At 37.8% G+C, this 16926-nt stretch overlaps 1 protein-coding gene across 1 annotated transcript; it reads left to right on the top strand.

Annotated features, from left to right (window-relative positions):
• Window positions 1-1020: 1020 nt before the first annotated feature.
• Window positions 1021-11087, top strand: PVALB (parvalbumin). The gene is made up of 4 exons (XM_039353135.1): window positions 1021-1339; window positions 7604-7736; window positions 9897-10006; window positions 10884-11087. The coding sequence occupies exons 1-4, from the start codon at window positions 1279-1281 to the stop codon at window positions 10910-10912; spliced, it is 333 nt and encodes a 110-aa protein (XP_039209069.1). The 5' UTR covers window positions 1021-1278; the 3' UTR covers window positions 10913-11087.
• The last annotated feature ends 5839 nt before the right edge of the window (window positions 11088-16926 follow it).

Here is a 16926-nt window from a genome sequence, read left to right as displayed (position 1 = left end):
AAAATATATGTGAAAGAACCAATCCCAAGAGGATGCTGCCTTGGTTAATATGGAGAACCAACTATAGAAGGGAAAATACATCTTATATCCGAGTTATAAAATTTTTGATTAAATGAGAAGAAAAAGCATAAGATCTAGTAAAATAAATCTAGATTTCTGAACCTGACTGGCTGCTATCATGTAGCTGAATATTGTTTCAAGTGTGAACCTTTTACACAACCTTGCTGCCATATATAACCACTCTGTATTTTCCTACAGCTCCTTCCATCTATATTCCTTCCATTACTGTGTCAGATCCATTAAGAAGGAGAAGCAGGGACGGGGCCAAGTATCTTGGACAGAGTTGGGAAAGTTAGGTGGAGGAGCCATCTCTAAAAACCTGAATGGTGGGAAAATAAGCGTGTGGCAGGAAGCCTCTTCTTATCTATCAAAAAGGTGAGGTTGAGGTGTGCACAATGCAAGTCTTGTCTGGAGCAGCAAGGAAGACCAAATACAAGTACCTCTTCCCACGGCCGCCTTCCCGCCACCACCACCCCCCCCTCCGCGGTACTTAATTCACAATACAAAAAGGGTGATGGAGAGGTATAGCTTTGCATGCTGGAATGGGAAAAGCCTATCTCCTCTCTAGAACTAAGCCCCGAGAGAGCAGGATTTATTTTTTACAGTGCGGGCGTCCGGAGTTCATTCACTGGGTGACCTTGGGCAAATTCCTTCTGCTGCCTTGCGGATTAATGCTGAGAGTAGCACGAAAGGCAGAACTTCGCTCTCTTTTTGCAAGGATCTTCCGGGGCTCGGAGGAAAGATAGGAGCGATCTTACAACTGCCCCTGATTTAAAATAATAATAATAATTATAATTATAGTGCTGGTTTTGGCATTGGCCCGTTTTTCTGCTGCACTGCTCTCCCCCCACACACACACACACACGCACGCACACGTTTCTCCGTGCCCTAAATGGCTCTTTCTCCCAGACAAGACAAGTCTTGATTCTGATCTGGTCTTGGTCCCTTTGCAAAGTAGTGCGCCTGGCCGAGCGACCCGCAGAACTGCCCTAGGTGCGCGCCTCGCCGCACTTCTGCTGCTGCTGCTGCTGCTGCTGGCAGTGGTAGTGGTGGTGGCTGGCACGGGTCCAGCCTTATCCCGGTGTGCCATCCCCGCCCAGCACTGCAGCTCTGGTCATATGAGCAAAACCGAGGAGAAGGATACTTTTCCCCTCCCCCCTCCATCTGAAGTCTTCCCTTGCACTTTATCTCCCACTCTTTCCCCCAACAGTTGCAAGGATGGCGATGGCTGACTTGTTTACCGACGAGGAGATCAAGAAGATGTTGAGAGCCTTTGCGGGTGAGCCTTTCCCACGGGGCGGGAAGGATGGGTGCGGGAAGGTCCGCGTCGCTGGAAAAAAAAAAAGTGGAGCTCAGGCAGGAGAGGGAACTGGAGGCGCCGGGAGAAGGGAGAGAGGGCTGGGCGCCCAAGCCTAAGCAGGCAGACGGGAAGAGTCCGGGGACGAGCCCTGCGCCAAAAACTTCCTTGAGCGTAAGGAAAGCTTGTCCGAGGGGGGACGCTGGGAGGCGGCTGCTGCTGCTGCTGCTGTGCTGCGCTAGCGGAGACCGCACATTCTATCAGCCCAAGGAAGAGCGCCCAAAGGAAGTTCTGGCTTTACCCTTCAGCCAGGGACACGCCAGATCTTTTGCACTGCAGCGCCCGCAAAGCCGGACTCTCTACGACCAGGGCATATACAGTAAAAGTTGCCTTGCCACCAACCTGGAGAAAGCAAGGTTGCCACGTTTTTAGCAATATTCTGCTCTGTTTTCCCATCTTTCCAAGAGTTTCAAATTCTTGTCATTGGTTTGGTTTATTTTTTATTTGCTTTCCAGGAGACAGTTTTTTTTTTTTAAAGGGGAGGAGAGGAAATCAATTACTTTTAATGGAGTCATTTATAAGGGCAGAATGAAGACAGGAATGGTCATATTTCCTTGCAACTTCCCATAATTATTTGATGTTGGCACATAGTGATTGATTCATTTTTGTCGCTAGATGGGCATTCTGGACACCATAGATGCCCTCTTGTGACCATGGGCTCAAGGGGCAGAAAGGTCATGTTAAAACACAGGGCCAGGTTCAGCTTATTCTACTTCTTCTGGGGGGGGGGGTGAGGAAGGAATCCACAGTGGTCTGATGCAAGAAAGAAGAATGACAAGCTCCCACACATTGCCAGCTGCATCAAAAAGGTTATTTCTCCAGGTGTTGCTTGGCATGCAGACCAGATTTGCTGAATTTCTTTCTATCAAAAATCTCTTCTCCTGCCTTCTTTGATGTCTGGCCACTCTAATCTCTCAAATTATCACTTTGGTGGATATGTCTTCGATGTATATGCTCCTTTGATATTATAAGTATTGCTGAAGCATTCCTTGGTTTGCTTCTGTTCTATGGACTTTTAAGTCACGTAATTCTCAGCAATGGCCATTGACTATGCTGACTGGGAAATTCCATATAACTTGAGTGTGCCCAGACTGCAGATGGATGTACTGCTGTCAAGTAATACCAGTGGGCATGGCTGAACATAGAACTATCTGGTTTAGCATTATGAAGTCTTAGGGCCCTCCAAATATATTAGACTGCACGGTCAACATTGTCTGTTTGGCACAGGCTTCTTTTCCTCCAAAATCTGGAGTAGTTTACCTGGAAGACAAATCTGGATTAGTTTACCTAGAAATCTCCTTCAAGCAAGCCAGTGCTATTTCACCCAAGTATCTTCAGGCTTTTCTCTTCTATGGGACTTTATTTTTCTCCTTATTATATTTATATCCTGCCTTTTTTTTTCTTTTATACACTTTAGGGTGTATACATAATGTTCCTTTTTCCTGTTTTCCCCACAGCAACAATCCTATGAAGTGGGTTGGGTTGAGGGAGTGGTTGATCCAAGCCATCCACAAGACTAGAGTGTTACAGTTTTGGTCCAGCACTTTAAGCAGTGTCCCAAATCAGCTTTTTGGAACTGTCACTCTCTCAAACTATCTGATATCATATGGTTGAGAGACAAATGAGCAGGTCTGAAACTTACAAAATCCACTTTATTTTTTGCAAAAACCCCACGATCTATGAATCAACCCCAAATAAAAGCATATCAGCTTCATGGCTAGACATATGCTTGCAATTAAAACAATTTTAATCCATGAATTTATTTTTAGTAACACAGGTGAATTCACAGTTTAGTTATGGAATGGTTTTCTTCATCCCCTAAATTGGGGAAGAAAATCCTGTTCATTTCGAGAGGCAGAAATCTGATCATTCCACCAGAAAAAGAGAGTCCAGTCCTGGGCTAATCTCTGCTTCTCTGTATATATTTGCTTAATGCAAGTTACAGACTAAATTGTGTCCTTTCCCCTTTTAGTTAAACACTGCAATTTTTGTGTGATTTTGCTGTGACCTTGGTAAATGCCCTGAATGAAACAATAGCAATCACACAAGGAAAGTGTGCCATAGAACAGATTCCTCTAGGAGTGGACTGATTTCCAACTCACATCTTCCTCCTCTTTCTGTTCATTGATTTCCTCTAAATTTACATGCTGTTCCAGAAAAAGAAAGCTGTCCAAATGAAAGACATTGCCAATCAGAGCACTTCTTAAAGTCACTGTATCAGATTTCCCCGTTACTTCTCCTGGATGTATAAACCAAGGTGACAATTATCTCACTATTTAAATTGAGCCATTTAAACTCTTGAGGATTATCATCAACATTATTATTGTTGTTCTTACTGTTGTTATTGTGTGAGGCGTGTGCATGTGTGTGTGAGAGAGAGAGTCAGAGAGACAAGCTCATGTCATGGCTGTGATATATACAAAGCCTGTTTTATAGTCATCTCCTAAGTAATATCTCATCGCACACTGTGAAATAATTTATACAAAATATCCACTGGAGAAAAGCTTAAACAAATAGCTATTTGTCAACCCTCTTTAATTCTAGCCTTCCCTTCTGCTTAAGATGTAGACAGCAATTTTAAAATATGGAAATTAAGGAAGCAGTATTCTGCACTCTTGATTGACAATGGGAAATTCTCCCAGGATTTTTTTTTCTATTACAGAATGATGGTTAAAATATCTATTGCCTTGTCTTCTCTTCTCCTAGGACTCATCATATACTGATCTAACAGAATATTACTTTCTCATTTTCTTGAAACTACTACTTCTTTTCTTGTAGAACTCTGCCAATGCCCTGGACATCCAGTGGACCTCAGAAAAATTCCTCTCTTTTCTCTGGGCTATAACCAGACCACTGAACTGCTAGATCCTGTATCCGTCTCTGCCCCCCCCCCAAAAAAAAACAAATTATTGGCTTGGTATTTAAAATACTTCTTTCTTTACGACCTGAAGTGTCTTGAATCTTTTGGGTGAAACTGTGTGAATATCATGCAATCATGAATATATTAATTTCCTGTATTACACTGAGTTTAGTCCTCATTAGCAAAAGTTCACACTTAGCTCTATTAGGCAGCTGGGACATATCTGTAGGCTGAAAGGGGATGGGAGAGAGAGACAGAAAGATGAGAGACAGAGAGAGAGGAAGAGAAGTGATTATCTTTCAGCTTCTTAGGCTGGTTTCCTGATCAGGTCCTAAAATGTAGCTGAAGGCAAATAAGGTCACCTGGATGACTTTGGGTCAGTCAGCCTCTTTTGGCAAAGCCTACTTCTGTTGCAATGAGGAAAATAGGAGACTAAAGCATTAATTGTGGTACCTCGGACTTTATAAAATAAAGGTGGAATATAAATCTATTAATAATTATAGAAACATTACTACATCTGGCTTTGGACTTAGTGGAAAAGCACTTGTGGTACTTAATGGAAAAATAAGTAAACAAAAAATAAAACAAAAAGGTGAAATGTTGGCTGTAAATACCATGGAGCAGGGATCTTTACTGCAAATGGTACAATTATATAAATAATTTAGAATAACATATGCCTGGTCAATAGACAGTGAGTTCTTACAATTCCCATTTTAACCCTACCTTAACCCTCTTTCTTCTTAAAAACTAAAGTTACATTTGCATCCTTTTTGGTTTGATGTTCCCTACTGTGCTTTCCAAAATACCACAAAAATAGTCTTATTATCTCCATTATGGTTATGCAGTGCTTCACAAATAATGTGGAGATGGTGCTTCTAGCAAGACAGAACATGAGAATAGTATTCAATAGACAACAGAATTGTCTGTAATTCTTTAAAGCAACTACATCATTTCCTAGGCTCATTTTCCCAATTGCAGTTTCAATTGGCATGAGGATGTAACTGCAACCTAATAGTCTCTTTTGTTCATATAATGCTGGCCACATCTAATTTGCGGGGCAATCAATTTGCAGTCATCCCTTGACAGTCCCAATTAAAAGCAGTGTTATTTCATATAAACTGACAGGGTCCTGCCATAATAAGATAGGTACAATTCATGCCTGTGTTCAAAGCAATTAGATAAAAAGTCTTGCTTCTACAGTTGTCACAAGTATGTATTTATCTACACACATCTATATGGTCATCTATTCACTATCTAGTCCATGCTGCTTTCCAAGTGAATACTCACTATATGCTATGTAAAGTACTAGGTATTCCTAAAAATAAAAAAAAGGAAGAAAAGCGAGGAACAAAATGTGCAAAGCTGAAATGGTACCAGGCTAGAAAGCAAGAGATGGTGAGTTCAAGTCCCACCTTAGCCATGAAAGCCAGCTGGGTGACTTTGGGCCAATCATTTTATCTCAACCACACCTACCTCACAGGGTTGTTTTTATGAGGAAACAGGAGGAGGAAGATGTGTTGGACATGTTTGCTGTCTTGAACTATTTGTAATAGAAGAAAGATAGGAAACAAATGAACAATAGAATGAATGAATACATACATACATACATACATACATACATACATACTTAGATTACATGCAGCAGCAGCAGTTTTACTAGTTACAGTCATCTAATTTTTGCATTCTTCCTGCCAACAGATGACCTTGAGTTGGGGATGAATGGACTATCCATCCATCCATGAATCATAAACTTTGTTGTTTCCATTGCCAATCCCTATCCTGCCTCCACTGCATCTGTTTCAAGTCACTGCCAAATGCTATTTGGTTATTTATGAGCATGCCAATAATTAAAGGCAAGGTTAATAGTTATTTGCTCTATCTTGCCTACTTCCTGTTTCAGCTGGTAGGAAAAGATACAGCAATCAGGGCACATTAAGAAGAATGGGATTGGTAGGCTTGTCCATCCTAACTTTTCTACCATTTTTGCACAAGCTGGGCATCTTTCAGGAAGGGAGGGAGGGAAGGGAGGGAGGAAGGGAGGGAGGGAGGGAGGGAGGGAGGAAGGAAGGAAGGAAGGAAGGAAGGAAGGAGGGAGAAACAGCCCTAGAAAGAAGGGAGGTATGGCAAAAGCAGAGAGAGAATGCTGGATAGTGACCACAGGATTCTCTGCACTTCCCAGTACTCCCCAAATATACTTATGATCATTTCTGACAGTCGGATAGGGCTTTCTAGATTTTACCTACTTTAAAACTGTGGTGAGGACAATGTCATCTTAAAGGGACACACCTAATGACAACTTTAGTGCTTTTCACTCATAGCCTGGAAATGAGATAAAGGCAACAAAGCAGAACAACAATATTGTACTGTGCTAAGTTGCAGCTGAGCACAAAGGCTGCTAGAGTGGACTTTTGTCACATTAACCATTCCAATGAATATGAATTCCATTTGCACGGTAAGTAGATGTTTGAAGTAGCCATTACATTTGTAGATTTTATGCTCTGTTGTAATATCTTTACAATATTAACAAAGTCATATCAGCCATCACTTCCTTCTCTTTTCACTTGAATACATGTTCCACCATAGGATTGCTATTGCTCAGCAGTGGAAGCAATAGATCAGAGATGCGAGAAATTTCTTGTTTGCTGTACATGAGCTATATAATCATTGTATAGGAATACCAGATACCACAGTTCTGTTCTCAGTTAAGACATTATTTATATAAATCTCATTTATATAAATCTATTATTTACATAAATCTCATCCACCAGATAGTGTTTCTCTCTCTGAGTCTCCTAACAAGACCATGCCTGGATCCCATTTTCAAAGACTATAGTCACAGAATGGGATAACTCACCGTGGCCAACTTGCAGTGGAACAAGAGTTACACTAATATCAAAAAATGATGGAATAGAATCATTAAAGAAAGGATGCCAAATGAAATGTGAAGGACAAAAATTAAAATAATGTTTATATATGTGCATACAGATCAGCTTTCTGCAATCTGTATGAGAAATTCTGATCCCAATGTATCTGGAAGGCACCAGAATAAGTAAGGCTGAAATGGATACTAACATTTGGTCATTTTTGGTTACAATATTATTTACATTTGGTGGGTGAACTATCTCCACTATTTTATTTACAATTATTGGTTCAAGCTGTGATGGCACTCATTAACATAGTTAAATCACCTGACGTTGCTTTTCCCAAAAAATGAACAAACATGTATCAGTTAATTGCTCCTATACTGTGAAAATGAATGGACCATGTCTTCTACAAAAGGAACAAAAATTGCTCATGCAAGCCAAATTCTGTTCATCTTCCTGCAGCTACCAATTCTTTTGACTACAAGAAATTCTTTGAGGTGTTGGGATTGAAAAAGAAAAGCCTCCAAGAACTGAAAATGTTTTTTAGCATTCTGGATACAGATAAAAATGGCTATCTTGAACCCGGTGAAATACAGTAAGCAAAGATTAATATTCCTTTCACAACATGTACCAACTGAAATGTGCTATATGCTAGTAATGTGGAATACAGGTTGATATTTTTGACCCTGGCTACTAGCAGAAAAATACAGGCATAGTTGATAAACTTCCATAATTCTAGTCATATGGAAAGTATACCTGTCTATACTACTCTTTGTCACTAATAAATCATTAAAGAAATAAAATCAGAATGCAATCTGAATATAAAATTCTGAACTGAATTAAAATGTTATTCCTAATACTCTAGCTAACTTTCAGGGCAGGGCAGGGCAGGGGAGGGAAGAGGAGGGGAGGGGAAAACAGTAATGTTACATTAAAGACTACAGCCTATGTTATACATATTGAGCAAATCATGGAACTGTCCAAGTCCATCACCATCCTGAACTGCTAAAGGAGAGGGAGGCATGCCATTTTGGGGAGCTCTTACAGTTAAGCTGATGTAGAATAAATTCTGCTGGTGATCATAATTTTCGATTTTTTAAACTAATTATAGACAGTTTACATGTTTTACATGTTTTTACATTTTTGCATATTGGTTTTTAACTTGTTTTTTTTTTACCTGTTATGAACCACCGAGAGTTTCTTAGATAAGATGGGCAGACATAAAATCGAATAAATCAAAATAACAATTTTCCCTCCAGCCCATCAAATGGGTAAAATCTATTATTTATTTGTGTTGATTTTGAAACATTTCTCATGATGTTCAACTAAGATCTATTCTCCTGAAACTTAACTCCATTAAATCTATTCTGGTTTTAAGTCCATTAAGAGTCCATCCATCCTTTTCTGTGTAAAAATTCTGTAGGACAGTTTCAGCCAATATAGCTTGAATTACAGAGATGGAGAATGGCTTGAAATAACCACCATAGCATCTGAAATTGTGCTTTTTCTAGTTGCATTCTCTTTCTTGTTAAGTACCTAACAAGTGACAACATCCTTTCCTAGGCAAATTTAAGGTTATTCATTCAAGGTTTTTCCTCCTCTATAACACAAACATACATTAAAGAGAAAGCATATACCATAAATCTAGATAAGTCAGAGAGGAAGGTGCTGAGGGTGATGGGTGGTTTAGCTGACTAGGAATTAATGGCATCCTGTTTCCCCTTAAGTAAGTGGCTAGCTTAAACATAAGAATATTCCAGGAATATTCTTCAGTTCAAGAATGTGGCCGGAGTATACTTTATCATCAAACCGCTTTGCATTCTGCTGTAATCCATTCCACTTGAACCAAAGGTGCTTTTTCAAAAGGCAAGTGGACTTTTTTGTTTTTTTTTCTTTGAAGATGTTTTGTTTCTCATCCAAGAAGCTTCTTCAGTTCATGAAGAATGAATGAGAAGTGAAACATTTTCAAGGAAAAAACCCCCAAGAAAGTCCAGTTGCCTTTCAGAAAAGCATCTTTGGGATAACCATGACCTGGATGATTGAGACTCTCCATAGACATTTCACTTGAATATCAATTTCCATGAAGATGACCTTCAGGATAATTTAGAAATTTCAGTTGGTCCAAATAAAGGAGGGTGATCTTTATTGGATGCTGACTTCTGCAAGCACAAGGATTTGTCCTATGACGTTCAGTTGCTGCCATTAATTCCAGGTTGGTCGATCATTAAAGTCCTCTGTACTTTAGGTCTCATACACTGAAGAACCTGTCTCATTCCTTATATGTCCTCTCTCCTCAATAAGCTAAGATATACATAAATAATTTTTCTTGGAAACTAGACTACACAAATAAGCTTTATTTTACAAATTAATTTGATTTTTATAACTAAACCTGAATTTAGAACAGACTACTTATACATGTTTACTAGATACATTACACAGAAGCCTTTCATTCTTAATTTAAAATCCTTTTCATTCTGTCTGGATTTGCACAAGATTTAATTTTCATTATACATTTTAGTTCTGTTTCAATTTGTGTGGGTTTTTCTTTTGTTTCCTTCTATTGTTCAGACATTCAGACATTTCTTAAGATCTTAAGATCTAGATAGTTTTTATATTATCTCAGTTTTCTCCCAAAAACTATTTTTACCATTTTTTGAAATAAAATAAAATTCTATATCTATATAACAAATATAAATATTTATACAACCATTACCTCTGGAATCAGCTCTTCTGTTCTTTTTCTTTCCATTCACAGGTTCATGTTGCAGATTTTTTCCCCCAATAGCAGGCATCTCACTGACAAAGAAACCCAAGAATTTATGGGTGCTGGAGATAAAGATGAGGATGGCAAAATAGGTATTGATGGTAAGTGTACTGCCCTGGACATCTCAACTTTCGTACCAGACATTCCGAGTTAAAGAACCTGAACTAATAATTATTCATTCAAAGATAGTGATAAAATCATAAGGTTGGAAGGGGCAGTTCAGGCTATCGAGCCTTCCGCCTTGCTCAGTCCAGAAATCTAAATTATAGTATTCCCCCAAATACTATAATTTAGATTTCAGAGTATTTGAACACATGCAGTGAAAGGGTTTAACCCTTCTCTCATGAAATGGTTCTACTATCAGGCTGCTTCTGTGTCAGTAGATATGTATATGTTCAGTTTATCAATTACCTTAGTCAACAATGTGCTGCTCTAATCCCATTTTCTCAAGACTAAATATTAGGCCTGCAAGAGACAGGCCAGGTTGGTTTGTGATGAACCACTTTATACCAGAGGCAATGCAATTCCCTCTGAGGTAACATAATTTCTTTCAAGGAGATGCTTCATGTCAGCTTACAAATCTTCCCAACCTGATGCTCTCCAGAAATGTTAGGATTACAACTCCCAAAATTCCTAATCAGCAACAGTAGCTACAGATGGTTGAGAATTATAATATCTAGGAACATAAGAAGCTGCTTTGTAAGTTTTATCCTTGGTCTATCTAGCCTAATATAGTCAAGACTAACTTAGTGTTGCTAGATGGACTGATGTTTTCCCAATTCTAGCTGGACAGTGTAGAAATTGAATATGAGACAACCTTCTGCACAGGAAATACATGATCTATCACTTACCCCTTGATTGCTGTGAGACAGGGAAAACAGTTATAAAAAATAACCAACAAAGTTGGCTGCTTTTGTCACAGCTATCTCTTCTGTTTACTGACCATTTGTTTCCTTCTCATTTTTATCATTCTTCCAGAATTTATTATCCTGGTGAATCAATCATAAAGGTTTGGATTCATCTGAATCTTCATCTATCATTTACCACCTTGTTTGTATGGGCCTCTTTTGTTCTTCACCTGTTCATCTATCTTGTTCAAACTTCAACTTTCTGCTGCAGTCCTGTAACACTGTAATTGTGCTGGAAATGCTCTTAAAATAATAAAGGTCACATCAATCTGGACTCTGTTCTCCCTGTTTCTCTTATGTTATTTTGACATGAAGGGGAAGGGACACTGAGAGGATTGGGAGGGCATTATTTCAATAAAATATATTCCAAGTGTAGCTAATTTAATCTCATCGTATCTTGTTATTGCTTTCTGGCAAGACTGATTTCTTTCTCCAAAACTTTCCTGCACATGCACACATACACATGTTCATAGGAACTTTACAAATCTACAGTGATGGCAGTTACAAAACTTCATTTGACAGCCAAATCCTTTAAATGAAATCATCACAATACTTTACAATATTTCTTACCTGCCTCAGATTTTGCTTATTTACAAAAATGTTAGGTGACTATTTCTCTATTCATATATTCAAGAAATTATGCATATCTGGAAAATACCTTATGCACAGCCTTTCCAACTATTTCAACCAGAGGCAGAGAATAGCCAATCAGTTCTAGAATGGACAGTAGTGCATGTCTACCAGCAGTGCCAGTAAGTAGCCTCTATGAGAAACAAAATGATTCATACTACTTCCCCAAAAATTCAGATGAACAGAAAAGAAATACTTTTATTGAGATTTCTGTGCAACTAATACCATTCCTGCCTTAGGGGAAAAAGTGCTGCAGAGTTTACTCTTCCAAAGCAACAGAATTTTATTCTAGATCTTATCCATTGCAAGGGAAGTTTTCATGTACAACACAACCATTTCTCTTGCTCCTGAATCTTGGCTATTCTCTGCAGCAAATTTATGACACAGTGAACTATTGTCAAAAACTGAGAAGTGCCTGTTATTTTCTCTAGTTATTTCTGCTCATAGTTGCTTGTGTCCTGGTCACCTCCTGAGTGGACTACTGAAATGTACTCTATATGGGGCTGCCCTTGAAGATTATTTATAAGTATTTGGAAGCTTCAAAATGTGGTACAAAGGGTGACACTGCAAGCAGTTACGTGTGCCTCCAGAAAGGGACATTATGAGACCTGCTATGGTTGTTAGTTTGCTTCCAGGTACAATTAAAGATACTGATTCTGACCTTTAAAACACTACATGGTATGGGATCAGAGTATCTGAGGGATTGACTCTTCCCTATTACATCTACCTGTTCCATCAGCCAGGTAGGAAGGGCATGTTATGGGTCCTGTCTGCTAAGGAGTTTACCCAGGAAGTGAGACTTTTCTGCTGTAGCACTCGCCCTGTGAAATATTTACCCTGACATGAGATTGGGCTCCCCCCAACAGATCTCCTAGAAGGCCCTTGGTTTTATCATCAGGTCCAGTGTTCTCTTGAGAATAGGAAGCTGGCAAAATCTTTGTATATGAGTTTTTAAAACTCTCCTGTGGCCTTATTATATGCATCTTTTATCATTTTTAATGTATTTTTATTGCTTTTTATTGTATGCTGCCCAAAGTCAGAGTCGTGAGATGGGTGGCTTCTTAAATGTAATAAATAAACAAAGTAAGGAAGGAAGGAAGAAACCTCTTTCCAACCCTCACTCAGAAATGGGTGAATACATACCTATGAAAGTTGTATTCACCCGGACAGTGTAAAAGGTGATCCATTTTTAACTCTAACCACTTTGGTCCTTGTCAAAACAGTTTCCTTCCTCAGGATGGATTGTACTCTTTGTACAATGAAGTCCTGCTTCCTAGGTAGTGCAGCCTGCTTGCAGTCCTGTATAACTTTAGTTCTTCACTTCTACTTTTGCTCCAGGCAGCTTGCATATATCTGAATAAAAAAGAACAGAGCTGAGGTTGTGTAACACCATGGTTATCCAACCTTGCCTGGGCTGCATTAAATGAAGGGGAATTGTCTTGGGTCACATATAAAGTATAGTTAATGAATGTATATACTATAGTTAATGTATATAATTAACACATTTTCCTTATATTTTATATTTTTATTGTCTTGTGGGGACACATTACTAACTGTGCAGGGTCATCTTGGAGCTCACGGGCTGCAAGTTGGATACACCTGTATTAGAGTATGGAATAAGGCAGGGTTTAAATGTAGGAAGTTATGGATGCTATGGATACCATCAAGGGTTGGCAAAACTGTGTATCTGCCAGCTGTTGTACCTACCATGTGTTTGTTATTAGATCTAGGGCCTTCAACTCAATAAAAACAGGAGTCTGCAACTTCTTGGCTCCTTCTACTTGGATTATGGCAGAGCTTCTCCACTGTGGCTTCTGATCCTCTCATAGCCTTTACTAACTGGATTCTTCTGGGAGTACCAAGAGACCAACTTTTTTTTCTACTTTGCACAAACTTTGCCTGCCACACAATGCTGGCAAGCACTTGCAGTGGTGGGAATTTTACATGATTCAGCTGCCAATCTGTCACTTTTCCATTGCTGTAAACATTGTAAAACATGGATTGTCTAGGTTAGAAAGTAATTGTATTGTGACATTTTCATATTCCACTAGAAGAGAATATATGTAGATCAGGGTTGAACTGTGGAAACCCTGGTGCTCTCTGGGTTTGGTTGTTTACTTGCATACATTTCATTACCCAATTAGATAACATCTAATGGTTGGTAATACTGCTTAGGTTACTTATTAGGGTAATGAAACATTTGCAAGCAAATAACCAAGCTCAGAGAGCACCAATGGCTCCAGAGTTTTCGTATTTTCTGCAATTTGTATGCAGAGGTCCCCTGAGAGTTGAACATTATTTCAAGGTTTTCTCTATCGCCAAAAAAATAATAAAAATGAAAAAAGCTGTTCTAGGGGGCTGTATGCAAAACCAAGGAGTTATCAGATTTCTGGACAACCAGGTGGACTTGGTGCAGGCCTCTGCAAATGTCTGAACAGCAATTCCAGGGAAACCTTATGTGTTATATTAAAGGTGGGGGGAAATGAAGTAATTTATCTTGATCTGATTTTTTTTTTTACATCTCAAAAATTGGCATTTTAACAGGGGTATGTAGATTTTTTTTATATCCACTATAACTCTTCTCTACAATAGTTCTAGAAATTCAGGTTATTATTGATGTTCTTCTATCACAAGATAATGGACAAAAATTAAGCTATAACCTTGGAATACTTTAGGTAATTGGGAATGTGGCCATTGAGAAGAGCTGGTCACTGCAAATTTTGCAAAACAAATTAAGATGAACGGAGTGGATAGGGATAGCTGACTGCATACCATCTCTCAGCTTGGGGGAGGGGGAGAGAAAAAAATTAAATTAAGACAAACTTCATGCTTTTTTCAGATTTAATTATTGTATTTACATGTAAAATATATTTATCCAAAAATGGATGATGTAAATATTAAAATTAATGTCACCTCTACTACAATGTTCTTTTTTAATGCTTTCTGCTGCCTCAATTTAGAGAAATACTATACATATTAGCATGTATTTTAATGAATACTGTAGTTCAATTTCCATTAATTTTCAGCAATTAGTGGAATTTTATTTTTCATTTCAGTTCTCTTCTATGAAATTCTGGGACAGGATGGGAAAGTATTAGGAAATAGATTCTGGATTCTATGGCACAAAGTACAATACATAGTACAAGGGCCATGATATGTTCTCCAGTTTAAAATAATGGCTAAGGGCTTATCATGAATCAATAGGAGACAAAAGACATGAAGAATTCCATTGGATTGTCTGCCAAGAAGTAATTGCATTGCCCAGACAATTCATTTATCTGCCACCATATCTATGATGCGATATATGCACAATACAGAAGTTATCTGAATATTAGCACGTGATATATAATACTATTCAGAAATCATTCCCTAAACTAGGGATGAAATATATGGTGGAAACACAGTTTGGTGTCACCACCAAATATTTTTTTGTTATAGATATTTTATTATTTTTTGTAGTTACAAATCTTTAGTGCTTAATAAACAACGTGTATATGTGGGTCCACATATTTGACATTAATAATAATACAATTTCCATTCTTACTCTCTACTTCGTTTTTCTAGTCATTTGTAAAAGTTATCCCGTGTTTGAAAATATTCTATGTCTTCTTTCCCTTTCATTCTCAATGTAAGCCTGTCCATATATATATCATAGTTTTCTGTGATTATACCTAAAAGAAATAGTTCTGGCTTAAAATCTACATGTTTTCTTAACATTTTCTCTAGCCACATATGCAGTGGTGGGATTCAGCTGGTCTGCACCACTTCAGCAGAACCAGTAGCTAATTTTTTGTTGCCCAGGCCCAGAATGGACTTCCGGAAGTAGCATCCACACAGACAACTGGTTGTTCACATATTTGAATCCCACCACTGCATATATGTATTTTTGACCAGAATTTTTTTTCTTTGGGATATGTCCACCAGAGGTGAAGTATATGCCTGGCTTTTGCCTACATTTCCAACAATTACTAGACATGTTTTTAAACATTTTATATAAATTTTCTTTATAAGTATAAAATACCCTTATTTTATATTTTCTTTCCCACAGGTTTTGCCATTTTTCTAATTCTACATTGTGCCCAATTTTTTTTGCCCAAGTTCTTCAACTTGTTCATCTTCCATCTTCAAGTTTAACAAAAATTTACAAAGTTTCTTAATCAATTTTTCATCTGATGTCAATAGTATCTGTTTGGTCTTTATCGAAACCATATGTTTTGGCATCTTTTTCATATCTCATTTGCATTTGCAAGTGTGGCCACCATGATAGCTCAATGCCCTGTTGTTCCAATTCTTGTTTAGTTTGTAATTTCCCTTCAGTATTCAAAATGTCTCTATAGGTCACAAGTTTCTCATAGTTGATTAAATTTGGGTGCACAAATGCTTCCATTGTCGAGATCCATCCTGGTATTTTCATATAATTTTTCATTTTTATCTTTTCCCATGTTAAAAGCAAGGCATTTCTTACATAGTGATTTTGAAAGTATTTATGGATTTTATTCTTCTCATACCATAGAAAAGCCAAGTTGTAAGTTGTGTCCTTGTAAGTATGGTAATCTTTTGTTTCTAAGGGTGTCTAAGGGTTATCCATTCTTTTAACTATGTTAATGCAGCTGCTTGATAGTATAGAACCCAGTCTGGTAACCCAAATCCTCCATTTTCTTTCGTTTCTTACACCATTTTTAGTCTTATTCTTGCTTTTTTCCCTTGCCAGATAAATTTCAAAATCATTGCATTTAACTCATCAAAAAACAATTCTCTAACTTTATAGGTATTGTCTGGAATAAAAAAAGTACGGTAGTTTTGGTAAAATATTCATTTTCACTGTCGCTATTCTTCCCAACATTGATAGTTGTAAATTTTTCCATTTTTCCAAGTCTAATTTAATTTGTTTTAATAGTTTAAGATAATTATCATCTTTTGATGTTGCACACCTTGATGTTAAGTATATCCCCAGGTATTTAACTTTCTTAACTATCTGGAGATCTGTTTTTTCTGACAATTGGTTTTTTTGTTTATCTTGAGGTTTTTGACTATCACTTTGGTCTTATACTTCTCCAAATTCTTCAATCTTTGTCAATAATTTAGAGCTTGTCTCCAAGGGGTCTTCTTGTAACATTTTCATCTTATTCTTGCTTTTTTCCCTTGCCAGATAAATGCATCACCAAATATTTTGATTTAAATGCTACATATTCAAAAAGCCAGATCACTTTCCTTCTGTCTAACCTCAGTAGATTACCATGGGATCAAATAAGATCAAATCAACACACATTGCCTAGAACTCGATGAAAGAATAATAAATACAAATATTATAAAAATTCAACAGGATAACACTCTCACAGCCATTTGTGAAATGGCTTATCTAAGCAATGGCAACAAAAGCCCACTAAAAAGAGTTCTGTGATTTTTTTTTTTTTCATTTAGGATTGTGCTGTCATTGAATAGTAGGCTATGACAAACGTGTATATGCAGGGCTTTTTTTCTCA

The sequence above is a fragment of the Crotalus tigris genome, unplaced genomic scaffold (assembly GCF_016545835.1).
Source record: "Crotalus tigris isolate CLP2741 ecotype Arizona unplaced genomic scaffold, ASM1654583v1 scf7180000018491.14276545383:2951260, whole genome shotgun sequence".
In the NCBI taxonomy this organism is placed as follows: Eukaryota; Metazoa; Chordata; class Lepidosauria; order Squamata; family Viperidae; genus Crotalus; species Crotalus tigris.
The sequence above is the reverse complement of the archived record's forward strand: the minus strand, read 5'-3'. Positions and strand labels throughout refer to the sequence as shown.

Coding starts and splice junctions, on each gene's coding strand:
- PVALB (XM_039353135.1), top strand. CDS start 1,279: ATGGCGATGGCTGACTTGTTTACCGACGAGGAGATCAAGAAGATGTTG. Junction 1,340..7,603: donor GATGTTGAGAGCCTTTGCGG/GTGAGCCTTTCC, acceptor ATCTTCCTGCAG/CTACCAATTCTTTTGACTAC. Junction 10,007..10,883: donor TGGCAAAATAGGTATTGATG/GTAAGTGTACTG, acceptor TCATTCTTCCAG/AATTTATTATCCTGGTGAAT.